General features: G+C 42.1%; 2 protein-coding genes across 8 annotated transcripts in view; both read left to right on the top strand.

Moving 5' to 3' along the window:
• Positions 1 to 4,145, top strand: part of LOC113464296 (uncharacterized) — a 15,696-nt gene extending 11,551 nt beyond the window's left edge. Inside the window, exons 2-5 of the mRNA XM_026813335.1 lie at positions 2,647 to 2,708; positions 3,602 to 3,697; positions 3,777 to 3,860; positions 4,059 to 4,145. Of these exons, the coding sequence (XP_026669136.1) occupies positions 2,647 to 2,708; positions 3,602 to 3,697; positions 3,777 to 3,860; positions 4,059 to 4,145 (329 nt within the window). The remainder of the gene's footprint in view (positions 1 to 2,646; positions 2,709 to 3,601; positions 3,698 to 3,776; positions 3,861 to 4,058) is intronic.
• A 968-nt stretch (positions 4,146 to 5,113) lies between these two features.
• Positions 5,114 to 23,581, top strand: part of Msp300 (Muscle-specific protein 300 kDa) — an 87,877-nt gene continuing 69,409 nt past the window's right edge. For 5 of the 7 annotated variants that reach the window (XM_026813314.1, XM_026813317.1, XM_026813315.1 and 2 more), the window contains exons 1-17: positions 5,114 to 5,491; positions 5,575 to 5,721; positions 5,797 to 6,337; positions 6,545 to 8,228; positions 8,337 to 8,445; positions 8,537 to 8,551; positions 8,653 to 9,697; positions 9,927 to 15,464; positions 15,553 to 15,841; positions 16,088 to 16,601; positions 16,849 to 17,297; positions 17,509 to 17,704; positions 18,002 to 18,076; positions 18,700 to 18,852; positions 19,070 to 19,189; positions 19,977 to 22,104; positions 22,175 to 23,486. In XM_026813314.1, the coding sequence (XP_026669115.1) occupies positions 5,204 to 5,491; positions 5,575 to 5,721; positions 5,797 to 6,337; positions 6,545 to 8,228; positions 8,337 to 8,445; positions 8,537 to 8,551; positions 8,653 to 9,697; positions 9,927 to 15,464; positions 15,553 to 15,841; positions 16,088 to 16,601; positions 16,849 to 17,297; positions 17,509 to 17,704; positions 18,002 to 18,076; positions 18,700 to 18,852; positions 19,070 to 19,189; positions 19,977 to 22,104; positions 22,175 to 23,486 (14,603 nt within the window). In that variant the 5' untranslated portion in view covers positions 5,114 to 5,203. Of the gene's footprint in view, positions 5,492 to 5,574; positions 5,722 to 5,796; positions 6,338 to 6,544; positions 8,229 to 8,336; positions 8,446 to 8,536; positions 8,552 to 8,652; positions 9,698 to 9,926; positions 15,465 to 15,552; positions 15,842 to 16,087; positions 16,602 to 16,848; positions 17,298 to 17,508; positions 17,705 to 18,001; positions 18,077 to 18,699; positions 18,853 to 19,069; positions 19,190 to 19,467; positions 19,640 to 19,856; positions 22,105 to 22,174; positions 23,487 to 23,581 lie in introns of those variants that run through there. The other 2 variants (XM_026813316.1, XM_026813320.1) reach the window with 2 other exon arrangements.

Raw genomic sequence — 23,581 nt, 5'->3', positions numbered from 1 at the left:
CGTTGTTCGACTTTCTCTTTCTATGTGAGCTAACTAGAAAATATATAAAAACAAACGATATTTCATGTATGTAAACCAACTTACATTCGTATGGCTTTTATATGCCGCTTCCAAATTTCTTATCCAAATTATGTTTTATATACATAATAAGTAACTGCGCTGACTGCTGGAAAGCAGAGCGCACTTTAGCGGAGCTGTACTTTCGATGCGTTAAGCGACGAAACGCAGCGTGTAATGGCATGTGAATCACGTATATGCTGCGCCAACAGCGTCGAACAACGAACGTAGGCTTCTTTCGTTTCGTTCCGCATGCACGTACACTGCGTGCGTACGTGCGCCTTTTAATTGACGCTCGGTACCAAGCAAGTTTCCCTCTTGTCCGCTTATCAACGACTGCGATCTGGCAGTTGTTGCCAAAATGCATACCTGAAACTTGATTTGTAACACAATCCAGGATGAAAATCTGGTAATTAGGCTCTTCGCAGACGAAGGGTGCATAAATTAGAAACTCTGGGAATTTGGTTTAATTTTGCCTTCCGTTTTATAATACTTACGCGTTACAAGGAGTTATGCATCAGCAGTAGATAAAAATAGACCAGCACATGTACAGCTCCGTCAAGGAATGAATGAAATGCTATCGTACGCGCGATCGAGGACATCCGAAAAGTATTTTAGAAGTTCACGTAAGAAGGGGACGTTTATAGCCAATAAAAGTGGTGTATTCCACGCGGCCGTACGTACATACAAGGCTAATTTTACTCGGCGAGGAAACTGGTTTCAGCTACCTCGCGCCTCGCGTCCATGCGTTTGTCGCACGGTGATCGAATCACGAATTATATGCTTGTAACTTTCATTCAAACGCTCCTCGTATCGTAGGAAGAAATGAAATTAACGTTTCATCTGATAACATCCGACTTTCGAGCAGCAGAAAGCGTGGTTTCTAATTCAATTTAAAATTCACACGATACAACGGTCCACGAGGCACCGCAATTGACGATGACGTAATTGACGGTCAAGAGACTGACTGATCCACTTACTCAAACGCTAAGTACAAACGCTATCACGGTCTTCGTTTTCTTTCGATGCTCGCAATCAATGTTGACCATCGCGGCATCATTCGTATTATTAGTTACGAGAAGCAAATATCGATTAATTAATATATTCTTCACAAGATCTCTATTCTTGTTTGAATTGCAAAAGTTTATGTAATTATCACGTTGTCTCACAAACCAAATGTTGGATGAAATACAGACATTTTTTACGTTTGCGTAATAACCAATAACTCCGTTTTTTTACACGTCGTAAACATATACCTTTTACATAACGCGAAGCGTGAAAAGGTTTTTGTTCATCACGGGAGATGCTCAAATCTTGTAAGAGGGGAATGGTAACCTTGGGACCCAACACGTTTTGGCAAGATTAATGGCGGTAACTACATGCGGATACAGAAAAATAGGACAGGACGCGACCGCTCCTACGCGGTCATCCGCATTAAGAACGTCAGTTTCCTCCAGAAGCAACTTTAGTCTCACTCGTGCCAGCAGGTTGATTGTAACTTTTCTGCCTCGATAGCATCAGCGCTGGATAATATTTGATGAAATAAATATATTTCAAATACTACTTAATGTCCGGTATTCAGAGTCGTTGCTGATTTTTAAGATCGTGTTAAGCATTTGCTATCTCTGTCTATCCCATGTTTCCAGTCCCTGTCTTGTACAGGAAACAGGGACTTAAGTAAATCCTTAAGACGATCTTAACAATAAGCAACAACTCTGAATATCGTCTTATATCTCAGGTTTTGCTTGATTTAATAAAACAGTACTCGAAATATTTTCGGCAAATAAAATATTTTTATTTTAACCACATGACCTACAAAATAAAATTAGAAAGTTAGAAGTCTGAGGATAGTAAAATATTTTATTTCAATAAATAGTTAGAAGTCTGAGGATAAAATATTTTATTTTAATAATCTGACATAAAATCAAATACTTGGTAGTTATTTACTTTAGCGATTCCTCATGCATTTCAATGAGCTTAAAATACATACATATACATATATGTATATGTACATATTATGAAGTTTATCATTCCGATCAACTTTTCTCTACACATGGTACGGTCGCTCGATTTTAGTTTCCGAGATATTCGCACAGACCTTTTGAAAACTTTTCGCTTTAATTTTAAGTTTGGGTAAGGCTTAGTAATAAAAAATATAACTCCACTTTTTATTGGACATTACTTTTGAACCTACAAAAAAGGGTGGGTTTACGAACTTTGACGTAGGATCTACCCTAGGGAAGTAATTATATTTATACTTTAAAATAAATACGGTTGTTGTACGTAGTATTTACAATGGTATTTTACCCAGCATAATTAGGAAAATCGTGTTATCAAATGATCAAAACTCATTTCCATATTCATAGTGTACTTTACATTAAAACCGACAGATTACGAGGAAGTAATTCTATTTTTACTTGTGTCAGCAGCTTGACTATGATTATTTTGTCTATTCAGGACAGACTCGCCTCTTTGTGCTATAATTAGAAAAATGATACTTAAATAAATATTTTATGTTGAAATACCATGTACTAGAAAAATTGTATTATTGTGCCATCAATTATTTAAAACTTATTCCCTTCTTTTCAGACGAACAAGAACGCGTACAAAAGAAGACCTTCGTTAACTGGATCAATTCCTACCTCTCCAAGGTAAATTGGTACCCTCTTTATCCAAAGATTTTTTAATATACATTTAGAAAGTATATTTTTTCACACGTAAGGTAAATGTTATAGGTATACTAATTCTGTATTAATTCATTCATCAAAAAATACTGGGTTACTGACCAAATGTTCGTAAATTGTTCAGCAGATCTGAAATTCATGTTTCACGTGTTTAAATGTACGAAGTTTAAAATGAATCAGGATGACATAGTGGCACAGAGTATACAGTTTCATGTTTCTTCTTACTTTTTTTTCTCGTCATCCTTTCTACGTAATAAGGTATCGTCGAAATTACTCCTCATCACGAATATCAGAAGTTTCGGTGGAATAACTCGTGCCTGGCTCGCGAGTCTCGATATACTACGATTCCCCTACTTCCGTACTTCCGGATACTTGGAAACTTGAATTAGAAATCCCTTGGGCCGCCTCATCGCGACATGCATGCTCCGAAAGCGGCACGACAATTTAAAATTACATTTCTCTCCTGTCTTTCCTCCGTCATGAAGTTTCACGAAAATTCACGTCGAACTCCGCCAATCTTTTCAGTCTTAATCGGTAAATAAACGCCAGGACGGTTTTAAAAATTACGTCAACGGCCGGCTCACTCGAGATCGTACAATCCTGATACAACTCTGTACGAACTGGCAGGATGACTTCATATTTTCTTTAGCTATCTTTTTCAATCGCTTGTCTGAATCCTCTTGTTTCATAAATTATGCAATCATTTTTTTCTGTCTTTGTTACAATCAAATTGATTATTTCGTTCTACTTTTATAGGTACAGATTCCACAATATGCAATCGACTTTCTCATTACATTTATAAAAAAGATAACAAATACTATACTTATTATACAACTGAGTATCAATGATCGACTTTTCAGAGAAGTCCACCGCTTCGAGTGGATGATTTGATCGAAGACCTTAAAGATGGTACCCGCTTACTCGCATTACTCGAAGTTCTGTCTGGCGAGAAGCTGGTAAGTTCGTCTTAAGTGCCACCGTACTTATAACATGATCAATAAGACCAGGCTCGAAAACGTGTTTCTCTGTTTACAGCCGTTCGAAAGAGGTCGTAACTTGAAGAGACCGCATTTTCTTAGCAATGCCAACACCGCGCTGCAGTTCTTGCAGAGCAAAAAAGTAAGCGACGGTCTATTCAAAATTCAAATTTAAACGTTTAAACGTCGAATATATTTAAGTAAAAAAGTCTAAAATAAAAAATAACAAATAAAAAGCACGGAATGTAAAATGAAATCCCAATACATAAATAAATTCAAATGTCAGTATATAGAATTGTTCGATTTCATCTGATACTTATAGAGGGAACTTTCTTTTTAGATTAAATTGGTGAACATAAACTCATCCGACTTGGTGGACGGACGACCGCCAGTAGTGTTGGGTCTAATATGGACCAGTGAAATATAATTTTATAAATGTTTAATAATTTTGCTTATCAAGTCGGTTATACTTTTGATTTCATATTTTATAAATTTTATAAGGTTTTATTAATTTATTGTCGTATCATTATATAATATTGCTTTATTTCTCTTTTTTATTTATGAACTCCACAAATAATATGACTTTACTCTTTATTCTGCGCTTACTGTAACATAGAGACTTACTCGATGATACTAATGAATGTCATTATTATATATAAATTAATGCCCGTAAAGAGAGAAGTAACGAATTACATTGCATTCTGCTAACCGTATTTATTCCACAAAAACAAGCTACGATCGAAGGATCGAAGGAAGGTGAGTAGCTACTTAAAAAAGAATGGAATGAATCAAAAACAGAATGAAAAGATTGTCGTCTATCCTGGTACGATGTCTATAAAAATCGTAAAGCCAATAGAGAGAATCTGTGTGTACAAAGAGGAGAGTGTCAAATTAGCACGCACCTATCTGATTTTACGCATCACCCTAGTACGCACGCTAGTCCTTCCTTCTGTTATATACCTGTCCCGTCGTTATCGAATCCCGTGTCCTGCGGTCCACTGATGACCCGTTTTTCTAGATCGAGGAGAACACCAGAGCTTTGGAATATCTTGGCCACACATGGGGCAGCCAGAGCAGTCTAGAGAGCCTTAGCACACAGGGGTCAGCGACCAGCGAGAGAAAGCGTATCAGCAGCGAGAAGTGGAAACAGGGCGCGAGAAAGACTCTGTTGCAATGGGTCACCAATGCACTGCCAAAGTCAGTATTCCAAAAACGTTTATTTTATTAAACCGCATAAAATTATGATTGATCATTTCGACTGGAAAACCTAAACTCCAGAAAGAAAATGACACATCGTACATACTATTATGTGTGTACAGGATAGAATGGTAGATATTTAATGTGATATTGATTCACAAAATATCAAATTCATTGCTTTTGTGTAGGGATATAAAAGTCCGCGACTTTGGCGAAAGCTGGCGCGATGGCAACGCGTTCCTGGCCATTATCGACGCGATCAAAGCGAATCTGGTGAATATCGCGGCGATGCGAGAGGCAACGAACAGAGCTCGCCTGGCGACGGCATTTAACGTTGCCGAATCGGAGCTGGGTATCGCCAGACTTCTTGATCCCGAAGACGTCGACGTTCCCCAACCCGACGAGAAATCGATCATGACTTACGTTGCCCAGTTCTTACACAAATATCCAGACCCAGGGTCCGCTGCTTGCGACTCGTTCGCTGCCGTTCAGCAAGAGTACGATGGACTACTCGCTTGGCTTTACGAGAGGCTTAAGTTCTTGGAACAAATGTCGATCTCCCCGTTAGGCTTCGACGTACGTTTCGATACCATTCGTGTTGCTTCAGTCATGGTGAACGATTTTCATTCTGCTTATTTGTTTGAACTTTGCGTTCGCAGGAATACCTCGCACTGAAAACTGAAGTTGAACAACAGAGAGTCGTGTATAATAAACTGCAACGTCTTGTCGAAACACCTAGTATGATAAGCATTACTCGGGACTCTTGGAGGCACGTGCAGAATTTATGGAAGTCCATGGAAATGCTAGTAAGCTTTTCATTTATCATTATTATTTTATTAAATATTAATTTCTTTAAAATATAATTTCTTGAAATTTGTTAGATGTTGCGCTGGCTCTGGCTTCTGGACTCCTACCTTCCAGGTGAATTAGGCGTGGTAGGCAGATGGCTGTGTCGCGCTGAAGACCTGTTACTATCTGATAACGACATACCCGAAGAGATGACAGAAGAGACCGCGAATATAATATCGAACAAATTGGAGGAGCACAAGAAGTTCTTCCTCGATCTTCCCTCGATAACGGAACGGTTCCAGGCAGCCAGGATCTCCGAAGCCGCGTTGAACGTACATCCGCAACAGCTGAATGAGATGGCTGCCAGGTTGGACAGTCTACCGGACCGTGCCGCCAAACGTAGAATCCGACTAAAGTTCCTGGAACACAAATGCTGCCTTATCGCCTTCCTGTTCCTAGTCGAGACTAAATTAAAGGGTTGGAGCGTGAAGTACGGCACTGAAGAGAGCGTTCACCAAATGCTGGAGCAATACAGAAATTTCGTGTCCAGAAACAGGATCTTCCAAGAGTTTCAAAAAGCGTACCTAGACATGCAACAGGTAGTCGACGACTACAAACGCGAGGGTAACACTGGTAAGTTTATTATTGGATTTGTGACTCATAAAAAGTTCAATTTATTCAGAATAATTTGTGAAGTTATGCGAATTCCATAACTATATCGTATAAAAAAAAATTGCATAGCTCAGAGTTTAATCATTAATTTCTCAAAAATTTTATTAACCCCTTCATTACGTGTTATAAATTATTCGTATCATAAAATCGTTGTGCTGTGTGTTTCAGACAGGGAAGAAAACGCAAGCATCGATCGTTTCATGAGAGAGACCAGCGAGAAATGGAAAAGCGTATCGATGGATCTCCGTTGCGTGCAAAGTATGCTCGAGGAGGTCGTGGCGTATTGGCGTCGGTGGAACATCATCTCCGACGAGTTCACCGCCTGGTTGAACCGCGCCGAGCCAGCGTTGCGTCTGCCCGAAGAAGAGAAAATGGAGTTCTTCCAGGACATAAGCGTGTGGAAGGATAAACACCAACAACTATCTGACACTGTGACCTTTTTAATCGCCACTTCGGACGAACCGGTTGCTCTGCACCTGAAACAGCGTTACGCGAGTCTAACATCCAGATGGGAGGCCCTATTCCAGGAAGCTAAGCAATACATGCATGCTGGAGACGTGATACGAAACAGGAAGGACTACAGACAAGGCGTGGAAACCCTGCAAAAATGGCTAAGGAATGTAGAATCAACTCTGACCGCTACTGATTTAACTACAACCGAGAAGATCAAGGCGTACGGCGAGAGGCTGCAAGCTTTTCATACCGAAGTAGAAGGTATCGAGGACCTCTTCAAGAATATCAGTAAGAAATTCCAAACGCTGATCCAGGACCTGTCTCGCGACGAGGTGGACAAGATGATGAACACTTTAAAGAAGGAAAAGGAAGCTCTGGTCAAAGTGCGAGCTCTGATACCGATGCAACTTCATCTGTACCATCAACTTCTCGTTCAACAGGAATCTTTGGAGGCTGGACAGAAGGAGATAGCTGCTTGGTTGGACGAGGCAGAAAAAATGCTGACGGGCATCGATCTGTCTGGTGGTAGAGAGCACATTCTTACTCAGCTCGAACGTCACAAAGCGTTCTTTTCGAGGACTCTTTATTACAAATCCATGCTAGAGTCGAAGAATAAAGTGTTCACGAGTATAGTGAAGTCCGTGGACAGCCACGCGGATGTGAACACCGCCGAAGGTGGTAAAACGTTGAGAGAATTGAACGACAGATTCAAAAGAGTGTCTCAAGCGGCTCAGATCCAAGAGCAACGACTTCAGGAAGCAGTCAGGTGTTGGACCAAGTTCAAGGATAGCGAGAGACAGGTCTGTGAGTGGCTATCAGTCGCTGAGACGATGATGAACGATAAACACACCGACAATCGACGATCAATAGAGTATCACAAGAATTTCTTTAGCAACGTAAACGAGAAATGGATTCAGGAGTTCGTTACTGCCGGACAGGACCTGAAAAGCATTTTGCCAATTGAGAAACAAGCACCCGTTCAAGAAGCTATAGAATCACTGCAGAGGCGTTGGAAGGAAGTGTTGACCTTCGCGCCTCTTCATCTGATGAGGCTCGAATTCCGTCTGGACGAGATCACGTTCCTGCAGTACTTAAAAGAGATCGAGGTCGAAGTTAACTCGGAACAACAAGCGTTGATGAAGAATGACAACGTGGAAAGCATTTTGCAGAAGAACAAGGAGTTCTTCGTGAATCGTGGTACGGTGCTCAACGTGGAAAAGTGTCTGCAGAGTCTGAAAAAAGTCAGCTACGCATATACTCAATTGAAGCCGAGTGACAATAGCTTGGCCGAAGCTGCGCAAAACGCTGAACGCCTCTGGGAGGATTCCGCTCAGAAGGTAGAGCGCTTAAGGGAACAATTGAAACAAGTGCCTGAGCAGTGGGCTGCTTATAAGAAGAAGTGAGTATCAAAAATTCCGAGATTCAAATTACTTCAGAATTATTTTAATAATACTACATACATATCTTATTAAGTTGGATTGACTTTTAATTCTTATCTTGAATTCAGATTCGATGAGATGGTACGATGGATGGACCACGTGGACAGTAATTTGAGAACTATATTACACGAAGTGAACACTTTCGAAGAATTCGAAAAAGAGAAAACGATATTCCAGGTAAATAATGAACAACAGTTTAACTATTTTCCTATCATCGTTTCATATAAATATTCTTATTTTTACTTCACATTGCTTTCATTGGATGTAGATTCAAACGTTAACGGTAAATATAGTAAAGAAACTGCAATAAAAAATTCACGATCTTGAAAATGTTGATTGCAAGAGCATTGCAAAAGCAAAACTATTTCATTTTTTTCTTTTCAGAAAATATGCAAAGAAGCAGATAGCAAACGGGAAGAGATGAAATGGTTGGTCCAAACCCTGGACAGCCTGACTTCCAATCGTTCAGACCACGAAGCACTGTCAGAACAGAATCGTTTAGAGCAACTTATCACTCGCTACAAGAATTTGATACCCACGATAGAGATTACAATGACGAAGACCGATATCTACTCGAAGAGCTACACTTATAGGAAAGAAGTTCGCGAGGTGTGTACCCTTTTACGCAAGGTTCGCGACCTGTCGAAGATCGACATAGTGTCCGAAAGCCCGGAGACACTTCAGACCGCGGTGAGCAGTCAGGAGAATCGCCTGAGTCAATTGGAGCAACAGAGATCGAACATCGTCAGCATGTTGCAACGCGGTAAGGATCTTCTTAAGGATCAGCACGCACCTCCGTTCGTGTCGTTAGAAGTTCAGCAACTGGAGTCCAACTGGAATGATACGTACGGGCAGAGCGTAGAGACGTTGAAGTCTTTGAAGAGTTCTCAGAAGTTGTGGAACACTTACACGGAGCAAAAGGAAGAAATCTTGAAGTTGATCGAACAAGCCGACGAAGAACTGAGGAAAATCGAATCGACTACCTACTACGACGCTTCTCAAGTATCGTCCGAGCTTCAGAGTAAGCAGGACTTCAGTTCTTCTCTGAGAAAATCTGCGGAGGAGTTGATGAAGAAACTGCAAGAGACATACAGTTATTTGAGAGAAATCGCTCCGCCGGAAAGGAAAGAAGTATTACGGAAGGAAATCGTGCAAACTGAAAGGAGAGTAGAGACCACTTTGAAAACCGTACAAGAGAAGGTTGTCCATCTGCAAGAATACAGCACCAGGTGGAACAAGTTCCAGACAAAATTAAACGAATTACAACTGTGGACGCATCAGAGTGCCCCGCAATCGATTGCCGATACTGAGAATCTGACGACTACTCCCGAAGAGATGGTTTACAGGACGGAGAACTTGCAGAAGGAGTTCCAGGAAAAGATCAAGACACTTAAATTCCTTGAAGAAGAGTCCCAAAAACTCGTGAAAGGTCAGTGCAACCTCATTAAAATAATTCATTAACCATTTTACCTATTTCAATTATCATATCAGTCAATAATTATAGTGCAATCTCCTTATTATACGTCTTATGAGATATAAATTGTTTCCAATATTTGTTTAATTGATTCATAATGAAATAATATGATGAATGATTTTAAATTGAGAAATAAAAATTAAAAATACGAAACCTAATGTTTTGCAATTATTTTAATTTACAGCTGCTGACACTCTCCCGGCCAAACAGCTGCGCGGTGACATCACGAATCTCGAGAAGAGCATCGAGACCCTGCAGAAGAGTATCGTCGTTCAACGTCAGACGGCCACTCAGAACTTACAAGCTTGGAAAGAGTACGAGAAAGGAATCCAAGCGTTGAAACCTTGGATCGAGGAAGCAGAATCGAAGGCAGCTACCATAGGCAGCAAACCTACCACTTTGCGACAAGCGGGTCAAATGCTGGAGACCGCCAAGGCCTTCGAAGTACGATGCCAACAATACTTCCCTCAAGTTCAAGATTTGTCTTTGATCAGTCAACGAATATCCGGAAAGACATCAGCCTCGGACGAAGTGGACGCCGTTCACACTCGCTGGAACGCTGTGCATGATACAGCCGTGCAGACGACGACGAAATTAGACAAATTAGTTACTTCATGGACCAGCTTCGAGTCCGAGATCAAAGACTTCAACGAATGGCTCGAGAAATCGGAGAGAATGGTGCTCGTAGAACCGAATACTCAAACGCCTGAGGTATCTGTATTGGAAAAAGAACTGGCGAGACTGAAGGACTTCAACAAGACCATATCCGATCATCAGGCACAATTGATATCGCTGACGCAGGTGTCTGATCACATCAGCCACGGACTGTCATTGGAAGGAGCGTCGAACTTGAAGGCTCGCGTGTCCGACATCAAATCCAGAGTCAGCAAACTCGCCGATACAGTTAGACTGCAGATCAACAAGGTGTCTGACTCGCTGCTGGCCCGACAAGAGTTTCAGATGAAGATCACCGATTTCGAGAACTGGATGTCAAGATTGAGATCAAACATCGCCGAGATCAGCGACGCCACTGTCGACAGCGTGGACACAAATCTTCAAGCTGTGCACGCGTACATCCAAGAACATTCTGAGAAGCAGCCAAGTTTTGCTGCCATTTACGACGAAGTTAAACAATTGTCGGTCAAGGGGTCAGTCATGGAGGCAGCTGCCCTCGATGAGACGTACACTAACTTGGCGAAGAAATATAAAGCCCTGGAGGACGATTTACAGCAGAAGAAAAAAGGATTAGAGAAGTGGATAGAGTTGTTGAGTTGGTTGAATGACGCCAACGCTCAGTTGAGCCACTGCAAGTACGAGGCCGAGGCCAGGAAACCAACCATTACCGATTTAGACAGATTTTCCTCGGAGTTACAAACTGTATATGACAAAATTGATAACTGGAAGCAACATTTATTACCTGACAGTGCAATCGGAATTCAAATCAGAGACAAACAAGGGAAACCTCTGACTGCTTCGGGTCTGTTGATCGATTTAGAGAACAAGGCTATGGCTTTGAAGAACGAGATATCCGCAAAACGGGATAAACTCGAAAGTCTTGGCGCCAGGTGGAATAACTTCCGAACGCTTCAAGAAACTATTACTGAAAAGATACTAAACACGCAAACGGCTCTCCAGGAAACGGCTTACAACGTTAATTCCTGTAAACATCTGGCTCCGGCTGTTGAGAAGATCGATCGCTTAATCGAGGAGCATCAGAAGAGGGAACAGGAGAAGGAGACTCTTCATTTCGAAGGAAGTATTTTGATGAAAGAAGACCAGAGGTCAACGACTAACATTCAGGTTGTCCTGTCTTCCGTTGACGCCAACTGGGAAAAGGTCAATGAGCTCCTCCGCGAACAGAGAAAGAAATATGCTGATATGAACACTGATTGGGTAGTCTACGAGGAAAGTAGACAGAAATTGAAGAAATCCATCGATGAAGCTAACAATATGTGCCAGTCGGTGAGAGGAGTGCCTTACGATATTACCCAAGCGAACATTACTTTAGACAAGCACAAGAAAGCTTTGGACATCTTGAAGAAGAGCAAGCAGTTCTTAGACAAAATGGATTCTAAGGCGCAGCAGCTTACAAAGGAAGCTTCGTTGATGCCCAGATTCAATTCTGAATTGATTGAGAACGACTTAACCGAAGCTCGCCAACAATACCAAGACTCGTATAACGATATCAGTGAAAAACTGCAAGTCTACGAGACTCAAGTGATCGTTTGGAAACAGATTGAAGAATCAAAGACTGAACTGATCAAATGGTTGACTAACACCAACGAAGCTTTGACCACCGCATTCGAGCGTTTAATGGATGCCGAAAATTGTCAAGCGAGGTTGATAAGATACAGGGAAGAATTACCTGGTTATCAGCAACTCTACCAGAACATCGTTACCAAAATAGAGCAGTTGGTGAAACTAAATAACGGAAGCGATATCACTACTTTGAGTTCTCTGCACAAATTGTTAGACGAACAATTCAACCTTGTTAAGAGCTCTGCTGATAAATTGGAGTCCTTAACGTCTGCGCTGAATGAGAGGGAAAGGACGATTAGACATGAGATGAAGAGATGCGGCGATCTGATTTCAAAGATCCGAGAGGATATCATCAAGTGCGACGATTTAACCGGCGAGAATATCAAGATTCTTGCTCGAATCAACAAGTGCCAAGAATTAAAGACAGAACTAGAAAAGTGTGATTACGCTCTGTCGAAAGTTGAAGAAACCCTAACGAAAATTTCTACGGAGTATCCCAGCATTTCCAGATCGAGTTTACCCAAAGAATTGCAAGCTCTTCAGCTGCGACGAGACGGTGTTGCCAGTCACGCTAACAAGGTGATAGCGACGCTGGTAGCATTTTTGACCAAACTCTATCATGAGAAGTTCGGTGCTCTCCAACGCATGGTCGTGACTCTGAAGGAGAAAGTCGCGTGGTGCGAGCCCGAGCAGAGCAGTGATCGTTACAACCTGGAAGTGAAAATGGCATCGTTGATGGACGTGGAGGCCGGTATAGCCGATTGCACTGCAAGAAAAGAAGACACTGACAATTCTTTGAAACTTTTGGCGTCCGTCGAAAGCGCCGAGGCTATGGCTGTTCTAAAAGCGGACCGCGACAGAGTCGAGGTCGATTTGGAGTCACTAAAAAACAGTTACAAGAAGATTAAAAACGATCTGGAACGGAACATCGCGTTGTGGCAATGTTACGAGCAAACTTCGGATAACGTTCTATCTTGGTTGAAGGAGAACGAGAATAAGATCAGAGCCGAAGCGTCTGCTTTGCTGAACCTAGACGACATTGAACAAAAAATCGCTGAGATGAGTCAGATGCAGAAGACGGTGGCGGAATATGAAAGTGAATTGAAGGAATTGACGAGCCTCGCTGAGGACATTACTAGAGTCAGTTCCGAGTCTCGAGTAAATCAGTACATCAACCACTTGAATACGCGTTACGACTACGTGCTGAAATTCCTGGCTCAACATTTGGATCGACTCCGCGAGTTGAAGGAAAACAGGGATCAGTACACGGCGAACAAGAAGAAACTCGAGGCTTGGCTGGAGAACGCCGAGAGGACGTTAAAAGCTTTTGACGAGATCACCGGACCGAAACCAATAACGTTCTATCAGTCGCGTCTGAAGGAGTTAAAAGCGTTCGCTGAAGAACGAGAGGTCGGGCAAGCTATATTGAACAAGACCGCCGAAGCTGGCGAGACTCTGTTCGCCAGAATCACGCCGGATCAGAGGGAGACAATCAGAACCGAAATAAGGAACTTCCGTAATCGCGTCGACGCCATGGCGGATCGCGCCAATGTGATCTACAAGAAAATAGAGAGCGATATGATGCACAGATCTTCCTTCGAAGACAAGTTCTCGCAAGTGAAACAGTGGTTGGCGGACGCACAGAACAAATTGGGCGACAGGCAAGAGCTGTTGCCGACGTTACAGGAGAAGAAATTGACGCTCCATTTGTACAGAGCCGTGGCGCAGGACGTGACTGTCCATAAAAATATTCTTCAGCAACTTCAGGATAGACTGGTCAACGCGCCGGACGACGACGCCAGTGAAATGTTGGCCAACGTGATCGAGGCTTACGAGAAACTGTCCAACGAAGTGGAAGGTAGAATTAACATCGCGGAGAAACATGTCTCTAATCATGAAGCATACCTTCAGACATTCGAGAAAACGCGAGACTGGATCAACACGGTGATCAATGAAGGGACACCGATAATCGAGGACTTCTCGGTCGAACGAGACACAGCACAGAATAAAATAACTGCCATAGATAATTTGCTTCAACAACGAACTGAAGGCGAGCGAATTCTGACTGATTGTAACCAGCAATTGAACATCGTTCTCGAGCAAACGTCTCTTCCGGGTCACTCGGCATTGATAACAAACTTTGAACAACAGAAGAAAGTATGGGAGGACTTCCTGAAGAGATGCGAGACAGCTAGAGACAAACTGAAACATCTATTCGATCAGTGGTCTGAATTCGAGAAGATCGTAGAATGTTTGGAGGCTTGGATCAAACAAATGGAGACGCAGTTGAAGGATCAGAGCCTGAAGAGCACGGAGGAGACCAAGAGGACTCATCTGCAGAAGTTAAAATCCCTGGAAGAAACTATTATCGCGAAAGGTGGTGAGTTCAATGCCGCCGTTGAGAAGAGTCAAAGTATCGAAGCTGAAGCCGATTTAGCTACTAGAGTCTCGAGGCAGATTACCAAGTACCAAGCTATTAAGAATCAAGTGAAGGAAGCTGTGATGCGGTATGAACAGTTTGTGAAGGAGCACAATACTTTCAACGTAAAATACAACCAGTTGCTGCAATGGATTACCGACATTCAGTCGGAATTGAAGAAACACAGTGAGATCGTGGGCGATTTGTCTGTGTTGCAAAGCAGGCAGAAATTGATCCGTGATCTCAGCGACACAAGAACGAAGGAGAATGCTAGATTTGAGTCTGTCATTGATCTCGGTGAGAAACTGTACGTGCACACGTCTCCCGATGGCAGAGAAATCATCAGACAACAATTACGGAATCTGAGAACCTTGTGGGACGGATTTTCCGAGGATCTTCAGAGCACCACGCAGAAATTGGACCAATGCCTGATGCAATTCGCCGAGTTCTCTTTGTCTCACGAGCAGCTGACCGCTTGGCTACGAGACGTGGAACGCGCGATGCATCAGCACACAGAGCTGAAGTGCACGTTAGAAGAGAAACGAGCACAGCTACAAAATCATAAGATAATGCACCAGGAAATCATGTCCCATCAGACCCTGGTGGAATCTGTCTGCGACAAAGCTCAGCAACTAGTGGACCAAACGAAGGACACTTCCCTGAACGTTTTCTTGCCTTCTATCAAACAACTGTTCCACAACATTGTGTCGAAGTCAAAAGATCTGTTGGAAAACTTGGAAGATTGCGTAGAGAAACATAATAGATTCAATTTGCAAGTGAAGAACTTCTCCGATTGGTTGAACAGCGAACGGGACAAGCTCGCTGAGTGTAATGACGTCACTGGAGAACGGACAGATATCTCCAGACGACTTGCTACGCTGACGATGTTGAAAGATGATCAAATGCAAGGCGCGGAACAGCTTGGGAAATTAAAGGAGCTTAGCGATACAGTTATTAAAAGGACGGCGCCAAAAGGATGGGATGCTATCAATAAGGAGATCACTATACTTGAGAGCAACCTTCGTCAATACTTAAGTGAAATAGGTACTTACGAACTTCTAAATTAAATGCACATTTTTTTATTCGATATATGTATATTGTGTTTTTACTCGAAAAATTGTTTATTATATAGAATCAGTAGAAGACAAGCAGAAAGCAGCCATGCAGAAGTGGCAAGATTTCGAAAACAAATTGGAAGCGTATACAAAGTGGTTCAGCACGATGGAGGCTTCCTTTAGGGACCAGCAATTACAGCCTACCTTACAAGACAAAGAAGCTAGGCTTCAAGCTCTGAAAGGAAAACGAGATGTCATATTGAAGGAAGAATCAAAGATAGACGAGTTCGTTGACAAATCTCACAGTTTGCTTCACGCGAGCGGCCTCGAACGTATCAAGCCCATGATTTCACAAATCAGCAACAGGTAAGTCTTTAAAATCAAAAGTACAGAACTTAAATCTACCTTTTTAAGCCCTTCGTCTTCTTCCAATTTTATTGTTGATTGATTATTATTATTGAAAGACCTGTGACCTTTCCTTAGCTATTCCTAGATAGAGAATCACAAGTTTCGCTCGCACGCCACCATATTTTATATTATATTTTCGAATTTTTTTTTAACACTAATTCAATTAAGTTTAAAATTCACAAAATTTTTGTACAAAAATTTCAGATACCAACTATTGCACGTGCTAAGTAAAGAAGTAGTAACCAGATGCCAGAGCATAGTAGATGACCACAGAGCCTACGAAGAGAAATTAAAAGTTGTCGACGCCTGGCTAACGCAGCTGGAGCAAAGTTTATCCAGTCTGGACGAGACCGGCGGAAACCTTGAAGAGAAGCTTTCGCGCTTGCAGATACTGTTGGCTGAGAAAGAACAGGGAGAACATCGTTTAGCAAGTTTAACATCATTCGGGGAAAGGATCCTCGCTGATACGTCTGCACAAGGGAGGGAGCTTATTCGTCATGAGCTGAGACAGGCTCGAGAACGATGGGACAAACTTGTGGAAGGAATTGCCGACCAGCAGAAGAAACAGGATGCCCAATCCTTGCAGTGGTCCAATTATCAAGAGACGTTACAACAAATTTTAGCTTGGCTGGATGCCATGGAAAGATCTGTGAAACAAGATTCTTCGATCACGTGGTCCTCGCTTCAGGAAATAAAATCTAAGTTGCTTAAAAGCAAGGTAATTGATGCATACGAAATTATATCTTCAGAAATAGCAAATGTAGATTTTGTACGACAGGGGTGACAAACTTGCAATTGCCCAGCCACTTGCCCTTTTTTCGCTATCTGCAAATATCGTGTATAATTATCTTAAAAAAAAAAAAGACGCGCAGCAAGTTTAAAAATGCTTTTAAACCAAATTTTTGAAGACTCCAAAGCTATAATTATTCACTATCATTATTTTTCATAAATAATTTTAATTCTAGGCAATGCATCAGGAAATCCTAGCTTACAAGAGGATAATCGAAGGAGTGTCCGAGAAGGCCAACGCGTTGACCTATTCTACTGTGGCACCCACGGATGCTCAACAGAAGGTTGCCTCGGTTTCCAACAGATACGAGGACCTCGTCGAGATGTCGCAGAAGAATATCGCCAATCTGGAAACTCTTTTGGACACGTTCCAACAGTTCTACGATCTCCAAAAATCCTATCAGGATTACCAAAAGCAACAGTGGGAACAATTAGCCAATTACAGTGATTACACGGGCAACAAAGCTGCTCTTCAAACTCAGTTGACTAAAATCATGGAACTTCAAGATAGCCAAAGAGAAGGCGAGTTGAAATTAGATATTCTGAGCGAGCACGTGGCACAAAGCGCACATTATCTGTCACCAAGGTCTTTGGAATCTATGGAGAGAGACCTGGCCACTTTAAGGTAAGATTTATATTAATTAAGAGAATATTCATTTAAGCATTGTGATACGCAGCGTCTGATATTTCGTTTATTTTTCTACACATCACATTTATTTATATTTTCTCCACATTCAAATGTGTGTTCTGTAAATGAATAAAATCCTCAGTCCGTTAATTATTATTATAGTAAAAGTTACATAGTCCAAATGTTTAGAGCTTATTTGATGAAACAGATTTGAACATAAAAAATTCGTGACCGCCGTGAGTGACATTATCCGGTGCATCGAGGAAAGAATTCAACAATGGAGCGAGTACGAGAATTCGTTGGAGCGTTTGTTAGCCTGGCTGGTCGAAGCCGAGACGTCCTTGAAGAATTATTCATTGAAAAACACGCTCGACGAGAAGCAGGAACAGCTCGAAAAATACCAGGTAATTTTCTTTTTTAGGTAAATTAAATTAGCGCTCCATAAGTCACAAGCATAAATACACTTATAAAATTACTCTCAACTAATTTGCGTATACAAATTCACATACACATGAACAGAGTTTTTAAATCATTGATTTTTCCATGTAATTTTTGTGCCGTAACACTGTAAGTATAATTTCACGGTAGTATCTGAAAAACACGAGCGCGATTTTTTTATTAATCGAGGAGAGGAAAAGATACGAGAGAGATGATGTCGTGTGTACGAGTTCAGGAGATTGTATTTTGGAAAACTTTCTTAGGCACTACAAAAAACCGCCTTGTCGTGGGACACGGAAGTGACGGAACTGGTGGCCCTCGGAGACCACCTGGACCAAGTAAGAGAAGCACCAGGACTGTTTTTTTTTGTATTCTCTTCTCGATTCAGGGTTGTGGCTTTTTGTAAACTGATCTCTCATTACAGTCTTTTTCTATTCTATTTCTTTCATCCATCTTTCTCTGTATACTCTATTCTTCTTTTCTCGTTACTATTTCCTTCTTCTTTTTTCCTCGACGATTTAGTGTGATTTTCAAATCGAAATCATATTCATTAATGATTTTCTAAACATGGATAGTTACAATTACTCGACACGCCATACACTTACATTGTCGTACTCCCTTTTTTTATGCGTTTTACCAGTGTTTCAACCTGAACGGATTACATTTGTTTTTCTTTTTACCTCAATGCATGCAAACGCGTTGTTTCGGCTACGCTTGATCGAACGTATCCAAGCCGATATCGCGTTGTCATGGCACGCGAATAAAAATTCAAGATCGATTAATTGGATCCGCATTAACCATCCGCACAAACACACACAAACATGCAAACTTACGTATACTACGTTAAGTTCATTAATTCAAGGTACTTTCAGAGGGACGGAAAACTACCTGACAAAAGTTTCCTACGATAGAACGAATAAGATCTAAACAGTCTTAACACAAACGTATTTCCATTTCGTAGATGCTGATTGTGAATCTTCGACAAAACGAGGCAGAGTTTGATAAAATGAGCGACGAATCTTCCGAGTTGATGCAGATCAGCGGAGAAACCAGATTCTCGGCGAGCGTCCAACAAATCACTTCCCGTTTCCAGTCTATTCAAGCAACTGCAAGGGTACGCATGTTGCAACTTCAAATTTTTCAGAACAAAATGAACGTTTCTGTTCAACTAAGACTCTTTCCTAGTCAAAAAAAAAATGAAAGTTTCTTATTTATACAAAATTACTTGGTACATTGCATTTTATAATAATTTCCTCGAAATAAAGGAATGTAATAAAATTGCTTCATTAATTACGCTAATTTAAAGTAGCCTATTTATCCTTAATTTATAGGAATTGGTCAAGAAATGTGAACAAGCAGTAGCAGATCACGCGGCCTATCTCGAGCGCTACAAACAGTGTTCAGAATGGCTGGCGAACGCACGGTCTACTTACCAATCCATTAAGGACGACATGTTTTTCTTTTTACCTCAATGCATGCAAACGCGTTGTTTCGGCTACGCTTGATCGAACGTATCCAAGCCGATATCGCGTTGTCATGGCACGCGAATAAAAATTCAAGATCGATTAATTGGATCCGCATTAACCATCCGCACAAACACACACAAACATGCAAACTTACGTATACTACGTTAAGTTCATTAATTCAAGGTACTTTCAGAGGGACGGAAAACTACCTGACAAAAGTTTCCTACGATAGAACGAATAAGATCTAAACAGTCTTAACACAAACGTATTTCCATTTCGTAGATGCTGATTGTGAATCTTCGACAAAACGAGGCAGAGTTTGATAAAATGAGCGACGAATCTTCCGAGTTGATGCAGATCAGCGGAGAAACCAGATTCTCGGCGAGCGTCCAACAAATCACTTCCCGTTTCCAGTCTATTCAAGCAACTGCAAGGGTACGCATGTTGCAACTTCAAATTTTTCAGAACAAAATGAACGTTTCTGTTCAACTAAGACTCTTTCCTAGTCAAAAAAAAAATGAAAGTTTCTTATTTATACAAAATCACTTGGTACATTGCATTTTATAATAATTTCCTCGAAATAAAGGAATGTAATAAAATTGCTTCATTAATTACGCTAATTTAAAGTAGCCTATTTATCCTTAATTTATAGGAATTGGTCAAGAAATGTGAACAAGCAGTAGCAGATCACGCGGCCTATCTCGAGCGCTACAAACAGTGTTCAGAATGGCTGGCGAACGCACGGTCTACTTACCAATCCATTAAGGACGACCTCAGTGGAACCCGTCAAGAGCTAACTTCGAACGTATCAACTTTAAAAGATCTTTTATCCCGTCAATCTTCGGCTACCCTTTTGCTGAATAATACCATCGAGGCCGGGGAGCGTTTGTACTCTACAACAGGCACCGAGGGCAGAGAAATCGTTCGCCAACAGCTGTTGGATCTTCAACAAGCCTTCGAGGAATTGTACGATGGCATCGCGTCGACTGAACGGCAGCTGCAGTCGAAGATCTCGCGATGGTCCGGCTTCGACGAATCGAACGAGGCATTCGAGAAATGGTTGAGAACGATCGAAGCTGAATTGAAACCGGAAATCGAATTAAAAACCACGCTGGACGAGAAACGCGCTCAATTGCAGATTTATCGAGCGTTCCTGCACGACATTCAATCTCATCAACAAGATCTACTTGATCTTCGTGATAAGGTCGACAATTTACCGGATTCTACAGACAAAGTGAATCAGACGTTGACGAAACTGAATGAGAGACACGCGACGGTATTGAAACGAGCGGCTGCCTTCGTCGAGAAGTACGAAGGCATTGTGAGTGATCATCAGCAATACAGCAAGGCTGTTCTAGACACGCACGAGTGGATAGACGCGACGCACAACGCTGTTATTCTTTGGGGTGACACGGAACTCGAAAGAGTGTCCCTTCACACAAATCTGGATCGTCTAAAGAATTTGTTACAGAGCTTGCCCGAAGATAAGCCGAGGGTGCAGCAAATAAGAGTCCTAGGCGAGAAAGTAATACCTGGAACCTTGGAGTCAGGACAGATCAACATTCGTTCACAGATAGATTCCTCTCAACAGGAATGGGAGAGCTTAGTCACCGCTGTGAAATCTACCATAGAGATGTTAGAGAACAAATTGCAGCAGTGGAATGAGTTCGAAACGTCAAAGGAAAGGTGTCTAGCTTGGATGAGGGAAACCGATACCAAGCTCCACGCTGTGGATTTGAAAGCGACCCTGCAAGAGAAGAAGGACCAATTGGAACTTCTACGAACTCTTCAGGGTCAGGTCCGAGCGAAAGAACTTGAGATAGACGCTGTCACTGAGAAGGCCCAACAACTTCATAAGAACATAACATCCCGTACAACGCACATGTCAGAACTAAGCATCAAATACCAGCAGATATCGAACAAAGTTAAAGATCTCAACAGCCGTTGGCATCAGTACGTGACTACTCATCAGGAGTTCGATAATCAAGTGGCCGAGTGCACCAGATGGTTGGATGATATCAGAAAGAAATTGGCCTATTGCTCTGATCTTGGTGCCTCCTCGCAGAAGGACTTGGAGAACAAAATGGAAATAGTGCAAGACTTGTTGTTGTACAAAGAGGATGGATTCGCTAAAGTTCAGGGAATCGTCGAGCTGGCACAAGCAGTACTGGCGAACACGGCACCATCGGGACATAAGGCTATCAATGAAACCGTCGGAAAGCTTCAGGAACAATGGAGCGCGTTGGCTTCGAAAATGCTAGAAGCTAAGACCAATCTGGACGATTCTATCAACAAATGGGCCGGTCTTCTAGAACAGATACAGTCGATGAATAAAACTGTGGATTATATGCAATCGGCGTTGGAAGAATTCTTGCCGTTCCAAACGTCCATGTCTGAGAAGAGGATCCAATTGGAACGTATAAAAGCGCTTGAAGAAAAAGTTCGATGCGAGAACATCGAAGTCGACGGTTTGAAGATCAAAGTTGCCGAAATGATCGCCAGTGGTCCTCAAGGTCAAGCTGCATCTCAGGCGCAGAGCATCCTGAATAGATTCGATACCCTGTTTGAAAAGATTAAATCGTTGTTAGCTGAAAGAGAAGAACAGTACAAGGATCATAGATTGTACAAGGAAGCACACGATGATATAATCAACTGGTTGAGCAGAGCTCGCGAGAAGATCCCATCGATGAAACAAAGGCCATTGAGCGATAAGCTTGCTATCGAGAACGCCGTGGCTCCGCTTGACAGCTTATTAAACAAGAAAGCTCAGGGAGAACTATTGGTGGAGCACCTTCAGCACACTGGAAACGTCGTTTGTGCAAGCACGAGTCCCCAAGGCCAAGAAATCATAAGGAATGAGGTCAAGGCTTTGACTCATAGTTTCGAGGAATTGTTCAGAGGTAAGCAATCGTTCTAAAATTTCACAGCGTTATTTTGATCGAAATAAAAATGTTATTGTTTCTTGTACAGAAATTAAGCAACAGAAGGATCAGTTGGAGAAAACGGTGAGCCAGTGGCGCGATTACAAGGACGAGTACGAACGGCTGAGCGACTGGCTGCAACAATTTGACATTCTCATAAAAGCCCAGAAAAACTCTCTGTTGCCAAACGTTGCTGAGAAAGAGAAACAAGTACTGGAGGTGAAGGAAATTCTCGAGAATCTCCTTAAGGGACAAGAGCAGATAGACAAGTTTAACAAATCCGCGTCTAGTCTCTTTTCTTCTCATCTGGACACTTACATAAACAATCAACTTCGACACTTGAACTCGCGTTACCAGGTTCAAGTGAACCTTGCCAAGGACGTTCTCAACAAAGTCGAGACCAACTTGGCTCAGCACAAAGAGTACGAGGCTAACTTGGCGAAGACCCGTGCCTGGATCGAGAACGCGAAGCAGATTATTCGCAAGGGCACGGAAGCAGCTTCCACTAGCAGTCGAGAGGAATTACAAAACAGGCTGGACAATATTCAAGAATTATTACGAAAGCGAGAGGAAGGTCAGAACCTGGTCCACTTGACCGTGAACTGCGGCGAGAAAGTGATGAGAAATACCAGATCGGACGGCCGCGAGGAGATCAATGCTCAGTTGAAAGAGATCCAGAACGACTGGGAGAGACTGGTGAAGAAGATCTCGACCACGAAGGTTCACTTAGAAACGAGTCTCCTTCAATGGGCGGACTACAGTTCATCGTACTTACAGCTGCAACAGTGGATCAACGACAGGGAAGCGAAGTTGCAGCAGGTTTGCGAGCAGAAGGTATCCAAGGCGAGGAAAGGATTGGCTGGTCTTAGTTCTTTGGCCATCGGGGAAAGGAAGGCGACTTTGAGGCAGACGAACAGCATAGTTCAAGATATCGTCGCGTTCGAACCGATGATTCAGTCGGTTACCACGAAAGCTGAGGACTTACGACAGGCGACGCCAGCCACGGAGATCTCGATCAAATACGAAACCTTGAGCAAACAGGCGCAGGAGTTGTACGCGAAACAAAAGGAAACCGTGGAACAGCATCAAGCGTTCATAGACAGTGGTAACGAGTTCATTCAGTGGATAAGAGCTGCAAAGGAGAGACTCGGGAAATGCTCGGAGCCTACCGGTGACAAGGAGTCGCTGGCGAACAAGATTACGCAACTAAAGGTGCTGCAGAGTGAGCTACCGGAAGGTCAGAAGAAATTACAACACGCGTTGGAGCAAGGAAACGCGGCGTGTCAGATCGCGGATGAAGAGGATAAAGAAATAATTGAGGAGGAAGTAGCGTTACTGCAAGAAGAGTACGACAGCTATGTGTAAGTATATCTTCTCGAAATCATTACATTTTTCAAGCATACAAAAAACTGTTTAACTTGTGAAAAATATATTTTATTAAATGACTCTTCTGTTT

Source organism: Ceratina calcarata, unplaced genomic scaffold, assembly GCF_001652005.2.
Source record: "Ceratina calcarata isolate Rehan_Ccalc_2016 unplaced genomic scaffold, ASM165200v1 scaffold328.2, whole genome shotgun sequence".
In the NCBI taxonomy this organism is placed as follows: Eukaryota; Metazoa; Arthropoda; class Insecta; order Hymenoptera; family Apidae; genus Ceratina; species Ceratina calcarata.
The sequence above is the reverse complement of the archived record's forward strand: the minus strand, read 5'-3'. Positions and strand labels throughout refer to the sequence as shown.